This window comes from Pelophylax lessonae (assembly GCF_965119305.1).
Source record: "Pelophylax lessonae genome assembly, chromosome: 10".
Classification (NCBI taxonomy): domain Eukaryota; kingdom Metazoa; phylum Chordata; class Amphibia; order Anura; family Ranidae; genus Pelophylax; species Pelophylax lessonae.
In genome coordinates, this window is record NC_138777.1 from 7,672,912 (window position 1) to 7,694,141 (window position 21,230).

The 21,230-nt window shown below is 43.2% G+C and overlaps 1 protein-coding gene across 1 annotated transcript; it reads left to right on the forward strand.

Moving 5' to 3' along the window:
* Positions 1 to 12,225: 12,225 nt before the first annotated feature.
* Positions 12,226 to 20,723, forward strand: LOC309565497 (vomeronasal type-2 receptor 1-like; the record flags this gene model as incomplete). Its single annotated transcript, XM_082270467.1, has 3 exons — positions 12,226 to 12,486; positions 15,368 to 16,177; positions 20,631 to 20,723. 3 exons carry the CDS (start codon positions 12,226 to 12,228, stop codon positions 20,721 to 20,723), a joined length of 1,164 nt encoding a protein of 387 aa, XP_082126593.1.
* Between the last annotated feature and the right edge of the window lie 507 nt (positions 20,724 to 21,230).

Consider the following 21,230-nt stretch of genomic DNA (forward strand, 5'->3'; position numbering starts at 1 on the left):
TGCTAGCAGTACACCACTGCTTGATTTGAGCAGCAGGCAAATTTCACTACCCCAGTTGCTGTACCTTAGAAAGAAATACTGTCCCAGCCATCCACATGCTCAGCGTCTTAATGCTAGCTTGGCCAAATTGCTTGCACTACAATTGCTGCCTTTTCATCTGGTAGACTCTGCTCCCTTTTGCAAATTTGTGGATAGTGCTGTACCACAGTGGCAGGTACCAAAAAGCCATTTCTTTACGTGTAAGGCTAAAAGATGCCATGCAGTGCTTTAGTTGGTCTGTCTAGGGGATAGGAGTCACACCGGGGCAGACATTCTGTCAGCTCTGCAGGGACAGGCTCAGAGATGGTTGATGCCACGACAGCTTGAGCCAGGAATGGTTGTATGCGACAATGGCACCAACCGCCCTCCGACAGGGACACTTGACACATGTTCCATGCTTGGCACATGTCCGGAATATGGTGGTGTACCATTTCTTGACCAGATACCTGGGCCTACAAGATCTCCTGAGGCAGGCCAGAAAAGTCTGTGGTCATTTCTGGCGTTCATACAATTGCCACCACTCGGCTATCTGACATTCAATGGGAATTCAACCTGCCCACCAACCGCCTCATTTGTGACATGCCCACCAGGTGGAACTCAACATTGGCAATGCACATGCAGCAGAGGGCCATCAATGAGTACCTGTGTGAGTATGGCACAAGGACAGGCTCAGGGGAGCTTGGCTTCTTTTCGTTTTCGCCACGCCAGTGGCTTTTGATAAGGGATGCAGACACCATCTTGTCACCATTTGAGGAGGCCACAAGGATGGTGAGCCGGAATGATGCATACATCAGTGACACTATCCCTCTAGTCTACCTGCTGGAGCACACGCTTTGTGAAATCATAGACAGGGCAACAGTGGGAGGAAAAGGAGGATTTCCTTTCCTCACAAGGCCCCCTTTATGCAGATATCATGCCTGCAGGGACACAAAACACACAGGAGGAAGAGGAAGAGGAGGAGGAGGATTGTGGCAGCATGGATGTAGAGGATAGCATACAGCAGTCTTCAAGGTATTTTCATTCCCCAGAATCCCCAGGAGTTGTACGTGGTTGGGCAGAGGTTGCTCCTTACAATGTCATCCTTAGGGACTCAGAGGACTCAGAAGCTCATACCTCCTCAGTCTTACGTTGCATGAGCTCCCTGATTCTGCAAAGCCTGCAAAAGGACCAGGTAACTTGGTCCTTTTGCAAGAAGAGGAGATAATTTCTGATTGGCAACCCTTCTTGATCCACGTTACAAGTGTAAAGTTGCAGAGCTCATCCTGCCTTTGCAGAGGGACCAGAGAATGAAACATCTTGAGGAGGCCTTGAAAAAAAATTTGTATACCACCTTTCCAGACACTGGGAGGTTAACATTCTCTTGATGTGTTTCTGAGGCATCGTTCAGCCAAAGGAGGAGCGGTGGAGAAGGCGGCCAGCTGACCGATGCCTTTAAACAGTTCTTTAGTCCTCAGCAGCACCCAGGGCTGTTAGGTTTAAGCAACCAATGGCAGCGACTCCATCATATGGTGCATGATTTTCTAGGGGCAAGAGCAGACTTGAAGACCTTTCCAAGTGAGCATCCACTGCGTTACTGGGTCTTGAGGATGGACCACTGGGCAGATCTTGCTCAATATGCAATGGAGCTCCTGGCCTGTCCTGCTTCCAGCGTGCTTTCCGAATGGACATTCAGTGCTGCTGGAGGTTTTGTGATGGACAAAAGTCTGTGTCTGTCCACAGTCTCTGTTGACCAGCTGACTTTTATCAAAATGAATCAGTCCTGGATCAACAGCAGCTATCAAGCCCCTGATGCTGATGTACCTGATTGAATTTGCTAGGGGTCTGCCATCCCTTGAAGACATCATATGCTGCCTATCCTATTCCTCAACCTTGATTCTGCTAGCTCCCAACAATGTGTATGGATGTTGAAATACAGGGCCTACCCTCTTCTGTGTATATGGTAATTTTGCCATCAATTTAAGTATGGGCTTAAATGAAGTATTGTGTATGGTGAGGCGCTGTTACCTTTTTATAAACAAATATTTCAAATCATACAATGAATAAAATATAAATAAAGTGACTACAGTGTTAAAAAAAGTGCAAATCAATTGCTTCCAATGTGCAATTGATGTGTGCAAATATGCAATGGTTTCCAAAGTGCATAGAATATAGTAGATGTGTAAAGTGAAGTATCCAACTATCTTATGTGGACATACATGTATATTATTCCATTGTTCAGAAAAACACTGTGCAATTTAAATGCAATGTGCAATGCATTCCAAAGTGCTCAGATATATGTGTAAACCTGGTAAAATTATTTCATAACAAAAAAAAATATTAAGGTAAATGAATTAAGTGCAAAATATTGTGACCTAATAATTATTATTATTATTATACAGGATTTATATAGCGCCAACAGTTTGCACAGCGCTTTAAAATGTGAGGGAGGACGATACAGTTACAATACAGTTCAAAACAGGAAGAGAACTAGAGGGCCCTGCTCGTTAGAGCTTACAATCTAGAATAATAAAGTTCATATTCCTTTAATCAGAACAGGGTAGTGGTCTCCTCATAACCCCATAAAGTGATCCGTGCTTCAAAAGGTGCTGATGTGTGGGTATATTGTGTTCCTCCACCTTGGTAAGTAATGGCCACTTACCAGAGTTATTCAGGCCCCCAGAACCTACAAAGCTGTAAATATGCCTCCTAGGTTACCAGGTAATGGGGTTTGGATCCATTGGGTGTAATGAGCCCCTTCATGTATGTTCGCCCCAGTGGATTGAATACTCAGGGATTTTAAACAAATAGAAGTTTCATTGTGCAAATGTATTTATTTAAGTAAAGGTGCATGGTATAATTAAAGTGCATAAAACTCACATTTAGTAGTGCTTCCAGTAGCACTAACTATGGAGGGTTTCTGTGAAGCAGTTCAGGAAGCGCCGCTCATAGCGTGCGTTCCGCCTTGCGTTCCACTTAACCGGAAATGACGTAACCGCAAGTGAGGCCGCTCGAGATTAACTACAATGCATTTCGATGTGTATGAACACAGAATTTTTTAAAAATATGGTCCAAAAGGAGATTAAAGAACTAGAGATTCAGTAGAATAGGTCAACTAAAAAAACAAAGGAAGCCATCAAGAAAATAGAAGAAAGGAAAGATCGAATTATCAGACCTGATGATAAAGGTGGAGGATTGGTCATAATGAAGAAAGAAGAATATGACAAAGAACTTAACAGAATTTTAAGCGATGAAACCACATATTAAAAACTAAAACAGGATCCAACAAAAAAAACTAAATAAAAAATTAGAACCATGGATCAAGAAGGGCACAGAAATGGGTATTTTAAACAAAAAAGCTAAATATTTGAACCTCAAAGCACCAAGGTTACCAGTAATATATCAGGTTCCAAAAATCCACAAGAACTTAAATCAACCACCAGGACGACCCATAATAAGTGGAATAAACTCACTTTATGCTAATGGTAGGTGAATACCTGGATGTATTCTTACAATCATTGGCTAGTAAGGGAAAATCCTTCCTTGAGGATTCAAAAGATGTAATCAAGTCAATTAACCACTTGCCGACCGCCCACAGTATATTTACTGCGGCAGTCAGCCCCTCACAGGCAAAGCGACGTAGTTACTACGTCGCTAGCCTGTGAGGCTCTAGGGGGCGAGCGTGCGCCGCCGGAGGCGCACTCCCACCCCCGCTCTTTCATGGACCCCCTGCGTGTGTGACCGGCGGACCCGATGTCCGCTGGCCACCCGCTATCGTCCGCTGCAGAGGGAGAAAGGCAGGCGGCTAATGTAAACAAAGCCGCCTGTCATTCTCCCCTGTGTAACTGCAGAGATCATACGGTCCTGCTATGCAGGACCGTATATCTCTGTAGTTACACAAACAGCCACATCCCTGTACAGTTAGAAGCACGCCCCTAGGGACACACTTAACCCCTCCTTCTCCAATAAAATTAACCCCTTCCCTGCCAGTGTAATTTTTACAGTAACAGTGCATATATATAGCACTGATTACTGTAGTAATGTCACTGGTAACCCCAAAAATGTCAGTCAAGGGTCCGATCTGTCCGCTGCAATGTCGCAGTCCCGCAAACAAAATCGCAGATCACCGCCATTACATGTTAAAAAAAAAAAAACAACAAAAATGACAAAAATCTTTCCCTTAGTTAGTAGTAAACGCAATAACTTTTGCGCAAACCAATCAAAATACGCTTTTTGCAATTTTTTACCAAACATATATAGCAGAAAACAAATTGACCTAAAATGTTAAAACATTTTGATTTTTACATTTTTTGGGGGGGAATTTCATATAAAAAAAAATGGGAAAAATATTGTTATTTTTGCAAAAATGTTGCTCTTTTTTTGTTTATAGCGCATGATCAAAAAATCGCACAGGTGATCAAATACCACCAAAAGAAAGCTCTGTTTGTGGGGAAAAAAAGACGTCAATTTCGTTTAGGTACAGCATCGCACGAGCGCGCAATTGTCTGTTAAATTATTGCAGTGCCAAATCGCAAAATAGGATCTGGTCAGGAAGGGGGTAAAATCTTCCGGGGCTTAAGTGGTTGAAAATCTGAGAATACAAGAAACAACTCTACTTGCTACTGCAGATGTTGAATCCTTATATACAAATATTAAACAAACAGATGCATTAAAAGCGGTAAAATGGGCACTTATGGAGAAGACGGATATCCCCACAAACCAAATAGAATTTCTATTAGAAGGATTAGAAATGGCGATGGGAAACAATTACTTTTTTCACAACAATGATTTCTACAATCAGATAAAAGGTGTGGCAATGGAGGCTAAATATGCCCCAGTGTAGCCAATATATTTTTACTGAAATCAAATATTACAGACATTTCATAGATGACATTATGATAATATGGGAAGGAAATGAAAAAGACTTTGAAACGTTTCTGAATTACCTTAACCAGAACATCTATGAAATTAAACTAACAGGGAACTGGAATACCACCAATATACAATTCTTAGACCTAGAGATATACAAAAAAAAGTAACCAGCTGAAAACAAAAACCTATTTCAAAACTATAGATAGAAATGGCTACATATAAACCAAAAGCTGCCGTCACCGGAGGTGGACAAAAGCAATCCCAAAAGGCCAATTCACACGGAAAAGAAGAAACTGTGATGAAGATGAAGATGAAGACTTTTTTGCACAAACAGAAATCTTAATAATGAAAAACATATCCAAAAGGACTAGTGTTGAGCGAACACGGACTGTATTATTCGTGTTCGTACCGAATAATTGGATTTTTTTTACCCGAACACGGACACGGACACTTTACTGTATGTTCGGGTAAAAATCCGTGTTCGGTCGTTTTATTTCCGGGTTTTGCATGCTTTGGCGCTCTTTTCATGGCGGGCTTTCAACAGCCAATCAACAATCGTTTAACTGGTGTGCCTTAAGCCATCCCAGCCATGCCTGCAAATGTCTTAGTAGCTGTGATTGGCCGTCTGAAGCATGTGACCAAGTCTTTATAAGTTCGAGGCAGCCGCCGCAGCAGCGTCATTCTGCTGCTTAGCTAAGGGACAGAGCACACATCAATGTGCTGGCTGCTGATTAGGGAAAGATAGGCAGGAAAAAACCATTTGTGTCCGGATAGAATTGAGGGACAGGTCGGAGTGTTTAGGCAGGGCGAGTTGTAGGCATTTTAGGGATAGAGTCTGCTGAATTATAGGGTCAGTGTCTTCTACAAACTACAATCAATATTGCTGTGTGGGGGGTGGGGTGAATCTGCACTCAATCCTGATCTACGATCTCTTCTCAATCCTGTTAGGGACAGAGTCTGCTGAATTTTAGGGAAACTGTGTTCTACAAACTACAATCGATATTGCTGTGTGGTGTGGGATTGGAGATAGGCAGGTGTCAGTGATCCACATCCATTTTTCTGTGTGTGAGCTGCAGTGAACACAATCTTTTTGGGCTGCAGTGAACACAATCTTTTTGGGCTGCAGTGAACACAATCTTTTTGGGCTGCAGTGAACACAATCTTTTTGGGGTGCAGTGAACAAAATCTTTTTGGGGTGCAGTGAACACAATCCTTTTTGGTGTGCAGTGAACACAATCTTTGTGGGGTGCAGTGAACAAAATCCTTTGTGGGGTGCAGTGAACACAATCTTTTTGGGGTGCAGTGAACAAAATCCTTTTTGGGGTGCAGTGAACAACATCCTTTTTGGGGTGCAGTGAACACAATCTTTTTGGGGTGCAGTGAACAAAATCCTTTGTGGGGTGCAGTGAACACAATCTTTTTGGGGTGCAGTGAACACAATCTTTTTGGGGTGGAGTGAACAACATCCTTTTTGGGGTGCAGTGAACAAAATCCTTTTTGGGGTGCAGTGAACAAAATCATTTTTGGGGTGCAGTGAACACAATCTTTTTGGGGTGCAGTGAACACAATCTTTGTGGGGTGCAGTGAACACAATCTTTTTGGGGTGGAGTGAACAACATCCTTTTTGGGGTGCAGTGAACAACATCCTTTTTGGGGTGCAGTGAACACAATCTTTTTGGGGTGCAGTGAACACAATCTTTGTGGGGTACAGTGAACAGAATCTTTGTGGGGTGCAGTGAACACAATCTTTGGGGGGTACAGTGAACACAATCTTTTTGGGGTGCAGTGAACACAATCTTTGTGGGGTGCAGTGAACACAATCTTTTTGGGGTGGAGTGAACAAAATCATTTTTGGGGTGCAGTGAACAACATCCTTTTTGGGGTGCAGTGATCAAAATCCTTTTTGGGGTGCAGTGAACACAATCTTTTTGGGGTGCAGTGAACAAAATCCTTTGTGGGGTGCAGTGAACAGAATCTTTGTGGGGTGCAGTGAACACAATCTTTGGGGGGGTACAGTGAACACAATCTTTTTGGGGTGCAGTGAACACAATCTTTGTGGGGTACAGTGAACAGAATCTTTGTGGGGTGCAGTGAACACAATCTTTGGGGGGTACAGTGAACACAATCTTTTTGGGGTGCAGTGAACACAATCTTTGGGGGGTACAGTGAACACAATCTTTTTGGGGTGCAGTGAACACAATCTTTGTGGGGTGCAGTGAACACAATCTTTGGGGGGGTACAGTGAACACAATCTTTTTGGGGTGCAGTGAACAACATCCTTTTAGGGTGCAGTGAACACAATCTTTGTGGGGTGCAGTGAACAACATCCTTTTAGGGTGCAGTGAACACAATCTTTGTGGGGTACAGTGAACAGAATCTTTGTGGGGTGCAGTGAACACAATCTTTGGGGGGTACAGTGAACACAATCTTTGTGAGGTGCAGTGAACACAATCTTTGTGGGGTGCAGTGAACACAATCATTGTGGGGTGCAGTGAACTCAATCTTTGTGGGGTACAGTGAACACAATCTCATACTTCTGAAGATTTGAGGGTGCTGCCTGTTCCATACTCCCCCTACTCCTCATCTAGCCTTTTAGGGGTACAAACAATAGTAATTGGGGCCTAGTGTGGTTGTGTACGTGTGATATACATACACTTTTTTTGGATCATATTTTCTATTCCGCTATTTAATCAAAAACCTTTGGGGATCAGTTAAATTGGGGGATAGTCTGTGTTGGTACGTGTGAGAGAGATCCACCTTTCCAAGTTTTTGGGGTTCATCTCATACTTCTGAAGATTTGAGGGTGCTGCCTGTTCCATACCCCCCCTACTCCTCATCTAGCCTTTTAGGGGTACAAACAATAGTAATTGGGGCCTAGTGTGGTTGTGTACGTGTGATATACATACACTTTTTTTGGATCATATTTTCTATTCCGCTATTTAATCAAAAACCTTTGGGGATCAGTTAAATTGGGGGATAGTCTGTGTTGGTACGTGTGAGAGAGATCCACCTTTCCAAGTTGTTGGGGTTCATCTCATACTTCTGAAGGTTTGAGGGTGCTGCCTGTTCCATACTCCCCCTACTCCTAGCCTTTTAGGGGTACAAACAATAGTAATTGGGGCCTAGTGTGGTTGTGTACGTGTGATATACATACACTTTTTTTGGATCATATTTTCTATTCCGCTATTTAATCAAAAACCTTTGGGGATCAGTTAAATTGGGGGATAGTCTGTGTTGGTACGTGTGAGAGAGATCCACCTTTCCAAGTTGTTGGGGTTCATCTCATACTTCTGAAGGTTTGAGGGTGCTGCCTGTTCCATACCCCCCCTACTCCTCATCTAGCCTTTTAGGGGTACAAACAATAGTAATTGGGGCCTAGTGTGGTTGTGTACGTGTGATATACATACACTTTTTTTGGATCATATTTTCTATTCCGCTATTTAATCAAAAACCTTTGGGGATCAGTTAAATTGGGGGATAGTCTGTGTTGGTACGTGTGAGAGAGATCCACCTTTCCAAGTTGTTGGGGTTCATCTCATACTTCTGAAGGTTTGAGGGTGCTGCCTGTTCCATACTCCCCCTACTCCTCATCTAGCCTTTTAGGGGTACAAACAATAGTAATTGGGGCCTAGTGTGGTTGTGTACGTGTGATATACATACACTTTTTTTGGATCATATTTTCTATTCCGCTATTTAATCAAAAACCTTTGGGGATCAGTTAAATTGGGGGATAGTCTGTGTTGGTACGTGTGAGAGAGATCCACCTTTCCAAGTTGTTGGGGTTCATCTCATACTTCTGAAGGTTTGAGGGTGCTGCCTGTTCCATACTCCCCCTACTCCTAGCCTTTTAGGGGTACAAACAATAGTAATTGGGGCCTAGTGTGGTTGTGTACGTGTGATATACATACACTTTTTTGGGATCATATTTTCTATTCCGCTATTTAATCAAAAACCTTTGGGGATCAGTTAAATTGGGGGATAGTCTGTGTTGGTACGTGTGAGAGAGATCCACCTTTCCAAGTTGTTGGGGTTCATCTCATACTTCTGAAGGTTTGAGGGTGCTGCCTGTTCCATACCCCCCCTACTCCTAGCCTTTTAGGGGTACAAACAATAGTAATTGGGGCCTAGTGTGGTTGTGTACGTGTGATATACATACACTTTTTTTGGATCATATTTTCTATTCCGCTATTTAATCAAAAACCTTTGGGGATCAGTTAAATTGGGGGATAGTCTGTGTTGGTACGTGTGAGAGAGATCCACCTTTCCAAGTTTTTGGGGTTCATCTCATACTTCTGAAGATTTGAGGGTGCTGCATGTTCCATACTCCTCTTCCTCATCCTCCCTTTAGGGTAGGAAAAAATTTAATCGGGCCTAGTCTGTGTTTGTACGTGTGAGATACACAGTTTTTTATCCTATTCCGCTATTCAATACACACCCTTTTGGTGTAAAAAACATTAAATTGCGGCATAGTTTGCATATTTGACATTTGCATATATTGTGCCTTGTTGCGCTGTTTTGGGTACTCCACCAACATGGCCAGTGGCAATGACGCCATTCTCAGCTTAACTATCCCACTTCTATGCCTCCTTGAAAAAACAATTTGGGCGATGATGGAAGAGGATGTGGCACAGGATGAGGAGGAGGAGGAGGAGGATGAAGAGGTAACATTTCAAAGGCTTTCAGGGCAGTCATTCGCAAGGGGCTCCGAGGGTGGGTTCCTGCACACACAAACGCCAGGGACACAATTGTCCAGCAGGGGCACAGTTCTGGAGGATGAGGAGGATGAGGAGGAGCTGGAGGAGGAGATGGAACCATGTTCACAGCAGGGTGGCACCCAGGCCAGCTCATGGCCATCACTGGTGCGTGGCTGGGGGGATACAGAGGACACGGACGATACACCTCCCACAGAGGACAGCCTTTCGTCGCCTCTGGGCAGCCTGGCACACATGAGCGATTACATGCTGCAGTGTCTCCACAACGACCGCCGAGTTGCCCACATTCTAACTTGTGCTGATTACTGGGTGGCCACGCTGCTGGATCCCCGTTACAAGGACAACGTACCGTCCTTAATTCACTCACTGGAGCGCGATCGCAAGATGCGCGAGTACAAGCGCACGCTGGTAGACGCCATGCTGCTGGCATTCCCATCTGACAGCGGGGCCACAGTGGAAGCACAAGGCAGAGGAGGAGGAGGAGGAGGTCGCCAACGCAACCAGGGCACCGCCAGCACCTCAGAAGGCAGGGTTAGCATGGCCGAAATGTGGAAAAGCTTTGTCAGCACGCCACAACAAACAGCAGCACCAGCAGCTCAGATGGAACGTCTTAGCAGGAGGCAGCATTTTACCAACATGGTGGAGCAGTATGTGTGCACACGCCTACATGTAGTGAATGACGGGTCTGCCCCCTTCAACTTCTGGGTCTCCAAATTGGGCACATGGCCTGAGCTTGCCCTTTACGCCTTGGAGGTGCTGGCGTGCCCTGCAGCCAGTGTATTATCTGAACGGGTATTTAGCACGGCTGGGGGCGTTATAACAGACAAGCGCAGCCGCCTGTCCAGAGACAATGTGGACAAGCTCACGTTCATTAAAATGAACCAGGCATGGATCCCACGGGACTTTTCCGTACCTTATGCAGAATAGCAATGGATACCGACCTTACCCACCCATTGTTCCATTTTTGCTCTTTCTCACTCTTTTGGGGTGTACCCTCATTTAAAATTTTTGAAAAGAAGCAGTGTTGGCTACCTCGTCCTCCTCCTCAGGGCCAGATTAATGTAGGGGCTATTGGAGCTGCAGCTCCAGGCCCCTACCTTTTATATAGACCCCGGGTTGGCCATATTCACTGTTACCGCTCTTCTGTCACTTGTAAACACAGAAGTCTGGCTTCTATGCTCGCTTCCCCAGGCAGCACCCTCAGAACCTCCCCACACAGCGTGAAGGCCGGACAAGGAGGGACAGTTGGCGATGCATGGATGTGTTTATGGGCTTCAGAGACAGCATCCCATGTTGAATTAGGCATGCATGGCTGCACCCTTCCTCCTCTGGGTGCATGGCAAGGCACGGCCCTTAAGGCCCTTCAAAATCCTCAGCACCAAGCCCATGATGCTGTTAATCCGGCCCTGGTCCTCCTCCACCGCCGCTTCCACCTACACCGCCCATAGGTGTGCGCAGCCTATTGCATTAAGGTGTGCACCCCAAAGTTGAAATACACATGCATGTGTTTGCCAGCAGGGAGAGTAATGTATCGGGGCCATGTACCTGTAGGCAAGGAGAAATAGAGCAGAGCAGGTCCCAGGGAGATCTTTCCCATCTCCTCACTGGCAATGCTATGTGCCCTAGGTGATTAGGGTGTGCCCAGGCACACCCAGCACACCCTGTGCGCACGCCTATGTCACCGCCACATCCACCACCACCTCAACCTCCCTCCTACTCCATATGGGCCTCGTCCTTCAGAGATGAAGAAGAACATTGTTTTATTTTTCTGTTTTTTTTTTGTTGTTTTAAGTTATTTCCCTATCCACATTTGTTTGCAGAGCACTTGCCATGCTCTTAATTACGTTTTGCTGCCATTTGCAGCACTCTAGCCCTTTCCTTTGGTGTTTTAGAGCCATTTTAGTGCCTTAAAGTTCGGGTCCCCATTGACTTCAATGGGGTTCGGTGTCCGGGAAAAGTTCGGTAAAAGTCCGGGACACGGACCCGGACTTTTCTTTAAAGTTCGGCCGAACCCGTCGAACACGGACATCTAGGTGTCCGCTCAACCCTAAAAAGGACACAAGGACACAAGGGATAAAATAAGTGGATTAGATAGAGAAACCATACTAAAAGACAAACCGAAAAATCAGAATAAGAGAGATACAGCATTTATCATAGGGCACAACATACAACATAAAGAAGCGGAAAAAAGCATCAGAAAATACTGGCCCATTTTACCCAGAGATCATACTTTAAAAAGGCTAATACCTGAGAAACCTACATTTATTTATAGAAAGGCTACTGGACTAAGAAATATGTAGCAAATTCCCCCAAGCAGAAACTTAATTCATCAACAAACCTTTCAGATTGAATTTCCACCTATGTAACTATTTAATGACTGTCCTGAACCTGAATCTCATTCCTATTGGTAAGCCAGTTTATAAGATATTAACAAATACAACACTGATTTCTGTATCTGTTTAAAATTCAACTTTGGAGGGTGAGATCTGATTGGTTGATATAAGCTTTTTTAATTTTCAGTTTGGTACTAAACCCATATGTGTTAGGAAATTGATGACCTTTTGTATCCATATTATTAATCCATTATATTGACAGACCTTATCAACATTACTACAAGAATATTCAAATGTTCCTTTTTGCCATTGATCACATGAATAAAGATCCAACAATCCTGCCTAATGTGACCCTAGGATATCATCTTTATGACTCATGTTCTGATCCAAGAAAAGCCATAAAAAGTGTTTTACAGATTTTATCCGGACCGGGAGAGACTATCCCAAATTATTCCTGCCGAGACCACCAGAAATTAGCTGGTTTTATTGGAGACCAGAGTTCAACCACAACCCTACCTATAGCCCAGCTATCATCTGTATATAAACACGTGCAAGTGAGTATAATAACATGAACTAAGTCTCAAGTCAGGGCTGTTTTATGCAGTTTCACCTGTTTTCTTTTTTTAAATTTGCATGTAAATTTTCATTAAACTTTTTAACATTACAGAAGTGCAGCGTATCTTTCATATGCATAAGAATAGGGGGTGGAGCCTGGAATCTCATGGCCACCTCCATCTGTGATCTGTGATGTTTGATTCATGCTATACAGATACAGCTAACTCTCTTTAAGTGCTTTTTATGTGAGCAGATTTCCATGTTTTTTAGCTCAATAAATATTTGATACAGAGAGCACCAGATTGACTGTATTTTAGTGATCGACCGATTATCGGCAAAGCCGATATATCAAGGGCCGATATGCACTTTGTCCGATATATCGGAATCAGCCTTTTGATTTACCGACATTACCAATATTTCGAGAAAGTGCTTGTACCAGGTGATGCCTGCAGCTAGAGGCATCATCCGGTACCGGTGTCCATAGCCGAAGGTCGGCTGTCTTGTAATGACAACCGATGCAGCTGAGAAACCACTCGGCTGTCATTCCAAGGAGCGGGGGGGACGTCCTCCCTCCCGCCGGCTTCCGCGGCTCGCCCGGGTCTCCTGTCCCACCGGGAGACCCGGGCATCCTGCCTTCACCTCCATCTGCATCGCCGCCGTCTGATCGGGTCTCCATTTCTTTGAATTTGGCGCCGCCGAGTACCCGGAAGTGATGTCATGACATGACATCACTTTCGGGTACTGGCGGCGCCGAATTCATAAACTTACGGCATTCAAAACAGTCAAACTTGGTGTTTTGAATGCTTTTAAGTGCAGAGGAGGGGTTTGGGGTCTTTTAGACCCCCAGATCCCTCCCCCACAGTACCTGTAGACATTAAAAAAAAAAAAAATGTAATGTCCGAAAATATCAGCCAATATCGGCCGATACCGATATCCGATGACCAAAATATCGGTATCGGCAGTAGAAGAAATTATATTGGTCGATCAATACTGTATTTTAATACCATCTCTATATGTATATTGGCTAACTGGGAAGTTGACACTGAGCTAGAGGAGATTTGGAGGATTGAGGATGCCATATTCCCATTATTGAGCCCCTTAAAGGGAACCACTGCTTGTTGTGACCTGACTGGTAATGCAGAGGTCATGAGGATTATGTGAAGTTGTCAAAGTGGGTTAACAACCAATTTAACCCTGTAGGGACTGGAGTCCCCATAGTCAGGTGTGGAGGTTCTTTTCCCACTCGAATGTCACTCCAAACCTCCAAAATGTTGGGTTCCAAATATGTCTCTGTGAGCCAGTCCTCTCCTTTACATGACTACCCTGGAATTTCACACCCATCACGAGTGAGACCCTCTGAGTACCACAGTAGCCACATAGCACGCATCCAGGACCCATCCTTTGCATCCTGTACAATACACAGTGATTTAAAGTATATATTACGTTTGCTGAAGAGATCTCCCCACTACATCTATTGCTCAGTCAGGGAGCACAGACACATAATTTTGCTCCTTTCATTTTGATCCCAGCAGAGGGTGTAGCATGAGTAAAACATTTTTTAAAAACCCTCCTATGCTCCTAATGTGTTTTTCTATGGTGTTCAACACTGTGTATTTCCATATGCCACTGTTGGTTCTACCATAATGTTGGACCATAGCTGTAAACACCCCCTACAGGTAAAGGAACCTTTACCCTCAAAACACAGATGGCCTGAAGGTGGCAATGGCTAGCTACAGGCTGAAGGCTTTTTTTTGTGTCAATGAGGACCATAGCCTGCATGTGATCGCTATGTCATTGTTGGATACTGATCATTAGTGGTATTCCAGCTGTCAGTGACAGAAGGGAGTGAGAGGCAGCTGTGCAAAGTGTCCACTGGTGTCCCTCAAAGTGGGGCATTCTAGCTTAATGGATCTGTAGGAAAAAATCTTTTTTCAGTAACTGTTAGGGAAATGTCACTTTTTTCCCTTTTAAGGGCAGATTTTAGTGAATGATGGTGAATGTTACCATATTTTGCGGCGTATAAGACGACTGGGCGTATAAGACGACACCCTAATTTTCAAGTTAAAACATAGGTTTTGGGCTATACCCGCCGTATAAGACTACCTCCCTTCCGAAGCAAGGCAACACCATTGAAAAACATCAGATTTCTCATAGATCTCCAAGGTACCCTAAGTACTGTAATACATGTAATCTCTCATAATATCTCCACTTAAGTATAAGTATTACCGGTAGATGTAATCTCAAGATGCTGGCTGTGTGGGAATCCTGTACCGGTATACCGTATGTACCGTAGCTTCGGCTACATACAGTATACCGCGCTGAGCCAATCACGGAGAGCGATGTCATCTATTATTTAATACAAAGCCTGCTCGGATTGGCAGAGTCAGAGAGGCGGGTTGATGTTATTCCGCCAACCCGAGCAGGCTTTGCATTCAATAATAGAATACATCGCTCTCCGTGATTGGCTAAGCACGGTATACTGTATGTAGCCGAAGCTACGGTACATACGGTATTCCGGTAGAGGATTCCCACAGAGCCAGCATCTTGAGAGATTACATCTACAGGTAATACTTATGCTTGGGGTACCTTGGAGATATTATACTCGGCGTATAAGACGGCTCCCCATTTTTGGAGGATTTTTTTGAGGTTCAAAAGTAGTCTTATATGCCAGAAAATACAGTACTTGACCCACTGAATGTGCAGGTTATTCTTTATGTGGATGTATTTCATAAATGCAGTGAAGGATTTGTATGTAAATGTTTGGAGAATGTGCAGGAAATTTAATTTTAGAAATGGGGTGTCTTCCTAAATCCTTTGAAGTTTAGCGATTTCTTGTAAGTTTATAGCCTTAATGTTGAAACCCGTCTCCCTGTGTTTTAGATCAGTTATGGAGCAACAGATCACTCTTTGACTGAGAAAGCTGTTTTTCCTACTTTTTACCGTTCAGTCCGAGATGACTTTAGGATTTATTATTATATATCAGAATTAATTAAACATTTTGGATGGACCTGGGTTGGAATAATAACATCTGCGGATGAAAGTGGGGAGAGAGAATCATCTGAGTTATTAAGAAATTTGTTAAATCTTAAAGTTTGTGTAGCCTTTATAGTAAGAAATGGTATTAATACAATAATGCCTGAAAGGCGTGCTTTGGAAAGTATGTATAGAACCATTGAGAAATTATCTGTAAAAGTAATCGTACTCTGTGGAACATATCATAATGTCATATTTGAATCCATAGTAAGAAGATTACTCGGGGATGTAACATTCATTCTCCCTTCTAGTTGGACCTCAAATATTCCTCTTATGGAAAAGTATCCAGAGATTTTGAATTGTAGCTTATCCTTGAACTTTCGGTCTGAAGCTGATAAGAACTTTGAAAATTTTGTTGATGGTTTCTATCCAATGATCCGCCCAAAAGACAAGTTACTTGAAAATTTGTGGATGACAACACTTTTTTGCTTGTCGGGAAACAAAGAAAAAAATACTTTGTATGAAAAACTTTATAGTATTTCTCTTCACAATTGCACAGGTCAGGAACATCTACCGGATTATTCATCTGACAGAACTTCAGACCCCGTGTATCTCTCGGTGGATTTCATGGTCAACGGTCTACACAATATGTACTCATCCCAGAATTATTCTTGTCCTAAAGGTCAAAGAGATGATGAAGAGAAATATAGACACAAGGTGAGCACAATCTGTCAGGTCACCTGTGGCCAGGTGACAACTGCACCCTATTGGAGGCAGGGGCGCAGCGCAAGGTAGTGAACACTATAGCAGACTGCTGCGGATGGACCGGAACGTGAACCCAAGATTCCCCAGGGCGCGGAGTCTAAGACCCAGCAGGTGTTCACCAGGGCCTCTAGTGGTGAGGATGGACTTCGCTGCAGCTGGGCCCAGGTCGCTGCCCCTGGGGTCCCCCAGGTCACGCTTCGTAGGGAGTGAAGGGAAGCAGCCACTCAGGACACACAGAATGGTGAAGGGTAAGCCGAGGTCGGGGTAACAGGCAGACAAGAGTAGTCAAGGTACAGGCCAAAGGTCAGGGTAACAGGCAAGCAGGAATAGTCAGAGGAAAGCCAAAGTCGGTACACAGAGGAGTAGATACAAGCACACGGCAAACAGGAAACAGGAAACAGGAAACTAATACTGTTGAACAGCAAGGCAGGCCTGCAGTGCGCTGGTTAATATAGACTTCCTGTGATGACCTGGGAGGGCCAGGAACAGGAAGTAGAGGTGATAAAAGCAGCCAGAAGGAAGAGTCTGGCCCTTAATGCAGACATGAGGAACAGGTAAGCTACCATACATTATTGCATATCCATGATACAATCGTGGCCAAAAATAGGAGAAGCATTTGTTAGAATCCTTCAGTGGACATGTGCCAACAAGCCGTGATTTGTGACAGGTGACCAACTTGCAGCTCACTGTTTATAAAGAGAAGGTAGGGGGAAATTCTGTGTGGACCAAATAAATATCCAATTCAATCCACAGCACTATCCCCAAATTGAACTCAAGGAGAGGATCTCCCACCTTTTCTCCACTAGGAGAGCAAGGCAGGAGAGAAAAAGGGGGATTTTATGGTGTGTTACATTAATAATAATTCTATAATCCACAAATATAAAAGCAAGAATAATTTATTGGTACATCAAAAATCAAAACCATAAGAAAGCTAGAATAACACATTATACATATAATGTATCCGACTCAGCGGGATCAAATGATTACGATGTGGGTAATTCAGGATCAACGCGTTTCACCCTATTCAAGGGCTTCTTCAGGATCTAAATTTTGAAGAATTACCAGCACTACATAGACATACAAAGTAGTTAACAGACAAATATAATATTAGACAAAAAAAAACATATATATAAATAAACATGATAATCAAACATATTCATATATGCATATCTAGCACAAAAAAGAGAGAGAAGACACACAAAAAAACGGGGAGGGATGGGGAAGGAAGGAAGGAGGGAAAAAGAGGAGAGGAAAAAGGAGGGAAGGGAAAGATCACTATGGGGATAGTGAGGAGAAACCCTGATTGGACATGAAAGACTGGGGGAGTGAAGACAGGGAAGGTGCAAAACAGACATAGCTCAAAGAAATTACAATCATAAAATAGTAAATCAATCATAATTATGTACCTTATAAGGCACAAGAAAAATGCTAGTAGTCTGAAAGATGAAGACATAGTCCTCACCAGTGACCATGCTTAATGTCAGATCCATCAAAGTTATTAAAAAAAACAGCAGAAGAAATTGTGACAGGCCAGTAGATAACCTGTATCTAAACAAAAGTGACATGAAAGTGAAAAATAAAATAAATACTGAAATTAAAAAAAAAAAAAAAATTAAAAATGGAACTATCTATACTATCTATAAAGAGAAAAATCCCCCACTCCTCTCCCTTTACCACATACTGATAGTACAACATCCAACAAAATAAGTAGTGCCAGATTTCAATCCATATGTACAGAGTGCACAGAGTGACCTTCTCCCGCGTACAAACTGGTGAAAGGAAAAAGATTTTGTACAGTATATTATGTTCTCTTACCCTATTCATGCATTATGCAACAAAACCACAGTTGTGCATCTATCATTATATAAATCAAAACATATATTTACATTGAAATAGAACTCATACCTAAAGTATACAATGCTGCGCTCACCTATAGTGCACTAAATAAACATAAACATAAACATGATATAATGTGAGTCCATAAATAACATAATCAAATAACTAAGTACAGTGTGCATCCACAAATCTAATGAAGGTAAATAGTAAATTAGTGAATAAAGTCCCATACACCAACAAAGAACTTAAATAGTGCAGTCTCTAAAGGATGACTTCTCCACATATGTATAGGCTCTTCAATCCATTCACCACATGGACATCCGGTGTGTGGGAACGCTTACCAGAAGGCACCGACCCCTTAGTTATAGGGGGTCAATGCAAGTGATGTTGTACACAATATAGAGATTCAGAATCCAGAGTGTGTCTGAGCCCTCCAGAAGGATCCACCTTACAATCGCCTGTTACATGAGTATGCTCCGCACTCCTCTGCCAACCCAACGCTCCTCAGAGGAATGAAAGGAAGGCCAATATAGTGAAGTACGTTCAGGTAGTTTAATAAAATAAGGTAGATACACTTACATTCTGTAAAAAACAACGGGCATTCAGTCAGACAAAGTCCGGGGATAACACAGGCAAAGTATCGCTTCCGCGTCGCTCTTTGCGTGTCACCTGGCCCAGTCCTGGAAGTGGCGGGTGGATTCTGTTGATTTTTTATGTGTTATATATACACTAGGCACTTTATATATTATACACTGGCACTTTATATTGTTTGGTGCTCTTAGCAGCTGGAACTGCATGACATTACACAGGTTTTAATTTTCAAGAATTTATTTGGTTCAATAATGTATCAATTGATACTCACGCACTTTATCTGAATTTTTAATATCTGCACATCTGGCATTTTATGGTTACACAATTTTCTATACCACTGCCATACACAGTGCATCAGAAATATACACTTTATAGTGTGTATTAGGAATATAACACTGCCCCTAGTGTTATAACAAGGCATTAACACAGCACTGTTTTCAGCACTTCCATACTACTTATAGCACTTTAGGTGGAAGGTCCATACCACTAGAGCACTGGTCACCTTATATTTTTTTCTGCTTTTATGAATGTGATGTTTACCCTTATATGTTGAAATGCACAATATTGATATGTAACATATTTTATACATTGCAACATTTCACCATTGGAATAATATTTATCCAGGGAGTAGCGCCTACCCCACACACCCCATTATTTACATATCTAGTTTCCCCCTTGGGAAAAGGGGTGGCAGCAACTCCATTTTATTTATTCAATATTTTTTTATTTATTCAACATTTTCCATTGCGCGGAATATTTTTTAAACCTTTTATCTGGTGGTTGTGTCTCAGCAGAAGCTTAGTTGTCTTCATTTCCATTTTGATTAGACAACCTAGATTCCAATTCCAAACAGGCCTAATGGAGGAACGTGGAAGAGGCACAGGGCAACCCCCGAACTCCCTGGCCCACAGGGTAAATAGTTTGAAGAGATATAATCAAACCAGTAAATACATATTCGCCAGCACACCAAGGCTCTTGCAAAAGCAGTCCAAAGTTTTATTGAAGTTACGATCACATCAAAAATAGTGCAACATTTCGGAGCCGCACAGGACCCCTTCGTCAGGCAGCACCCAACATACATGAGCCTACAAACCAGGAAGGTGTGCAATAGGAATATGAACTGTATATAATCAAACCAAACTTTAAAGGAGTGAAACATGTATAATTATATGGACACAGGAAACATGGAGAACAATATGATAATCAAGAAAGCAGAACACATATTAACAATGTAGATGAGGCATAGTTTCTTAAAAAAAAAATGATTCAGTCAGACCCTTTAGCATGGATGTAAATGGAAGCATAAAACAAAAGATCAAAAGGTAGAGCAAACGAGCTCCAGGGGCAAATAGGCCTGAGTCCTGGAGATATGCAGAAACAATTCCTGAGCATGGAAAATAAGTATGGGGTTCCAAGGGGAGAATTCAGTCGTTCAGGGTTTCATGAGATGAGGATCTGGATCTGCATTTACGGCCTTGTTTCTACTATTGTGGAGCAAAGGGCAAACCCAGAAGTAGTAAATGGCCAGTCAGGCAATGAGACTTGGGGGAAGTTCCAAGGTACTGATTAAGGTTGGTAAATCTCCTAAAGTACGGAACAAAGTAATTTTGCCCTCATGGTGTACTCGGAGGTGAAAGGTAAAACGTTACTGGTATTTGATCTTGTGTTTCTGCAAGAGCTGCATGAGTGGTTCAGGGCCTTTCATATAGCCAGAGGTTGGCTGGAGAAATCTGGGTAAAGCATGACTGGAGTGTCGTTGAAGAGTATAGTGTCTTGATTGCTGGCAGCACACATAATGGCCTCCTTGACCTTGTAGAAATGGACCCTGCAGAGGGTGTAACATGCATAAAAGGGCCTGGATTACATGGACCAGAGATCCTATGGACACAGTCCAATTCAATGGGGTCCTCCTTAGGTTTTTGCAGTAATTGGTTAAAGATTGCAGTCATGGCCATGGATAAATCCTTTGATTCCACAGATTCAGGCAACCCAAGATTCTTATATTATTGTGGCGATTCCTATTTTCTATATCATCCTGCTGGTAGGAGAATTGCTGCAGTTTGAGTATTAAGAATTTTTTCATGTGATTGTAAAGCATTGCAAAGGCCGTCTGTAATGTTTTCTATTTCCCAATGTCCCTTTTAAGCTCAGAGATCTCCTGCCTGTAGGTCTTTTCAATCCTCCTAACACAATGTTCAAAGTCTGCTTTAGTGGGAAAAGATCTAATATGGCTGTGTAGGGATTTAGGCTGAGATTCCATGTCCCATCCATCCCCTGAGCCCAGGGAAGCATGTGAATGGCTTCTGGAACGCCTGTAGGATTGATCTGGACCCTCAGGAGATGTGTGGCCGGCACGGGAGCTCACCTGGATATGCAGGGCAGACTCTGAGCAGACCAGGAAAGGAGGTGCCGGCGCCATCTTGGGTTCTGGTGTGCACTGGGCCACGGCCAAGGATTGAGTGAAAAAGTGCCCCAAATCGCCTCCTGGGCAGCTGCCACCTGTCCCCTTCTTGTCTCTGGGTTGATTCCTCCCCATTCAGGCGGTGATGGTAGGGTTTCTTGGTGGTTTCAAGCCTCG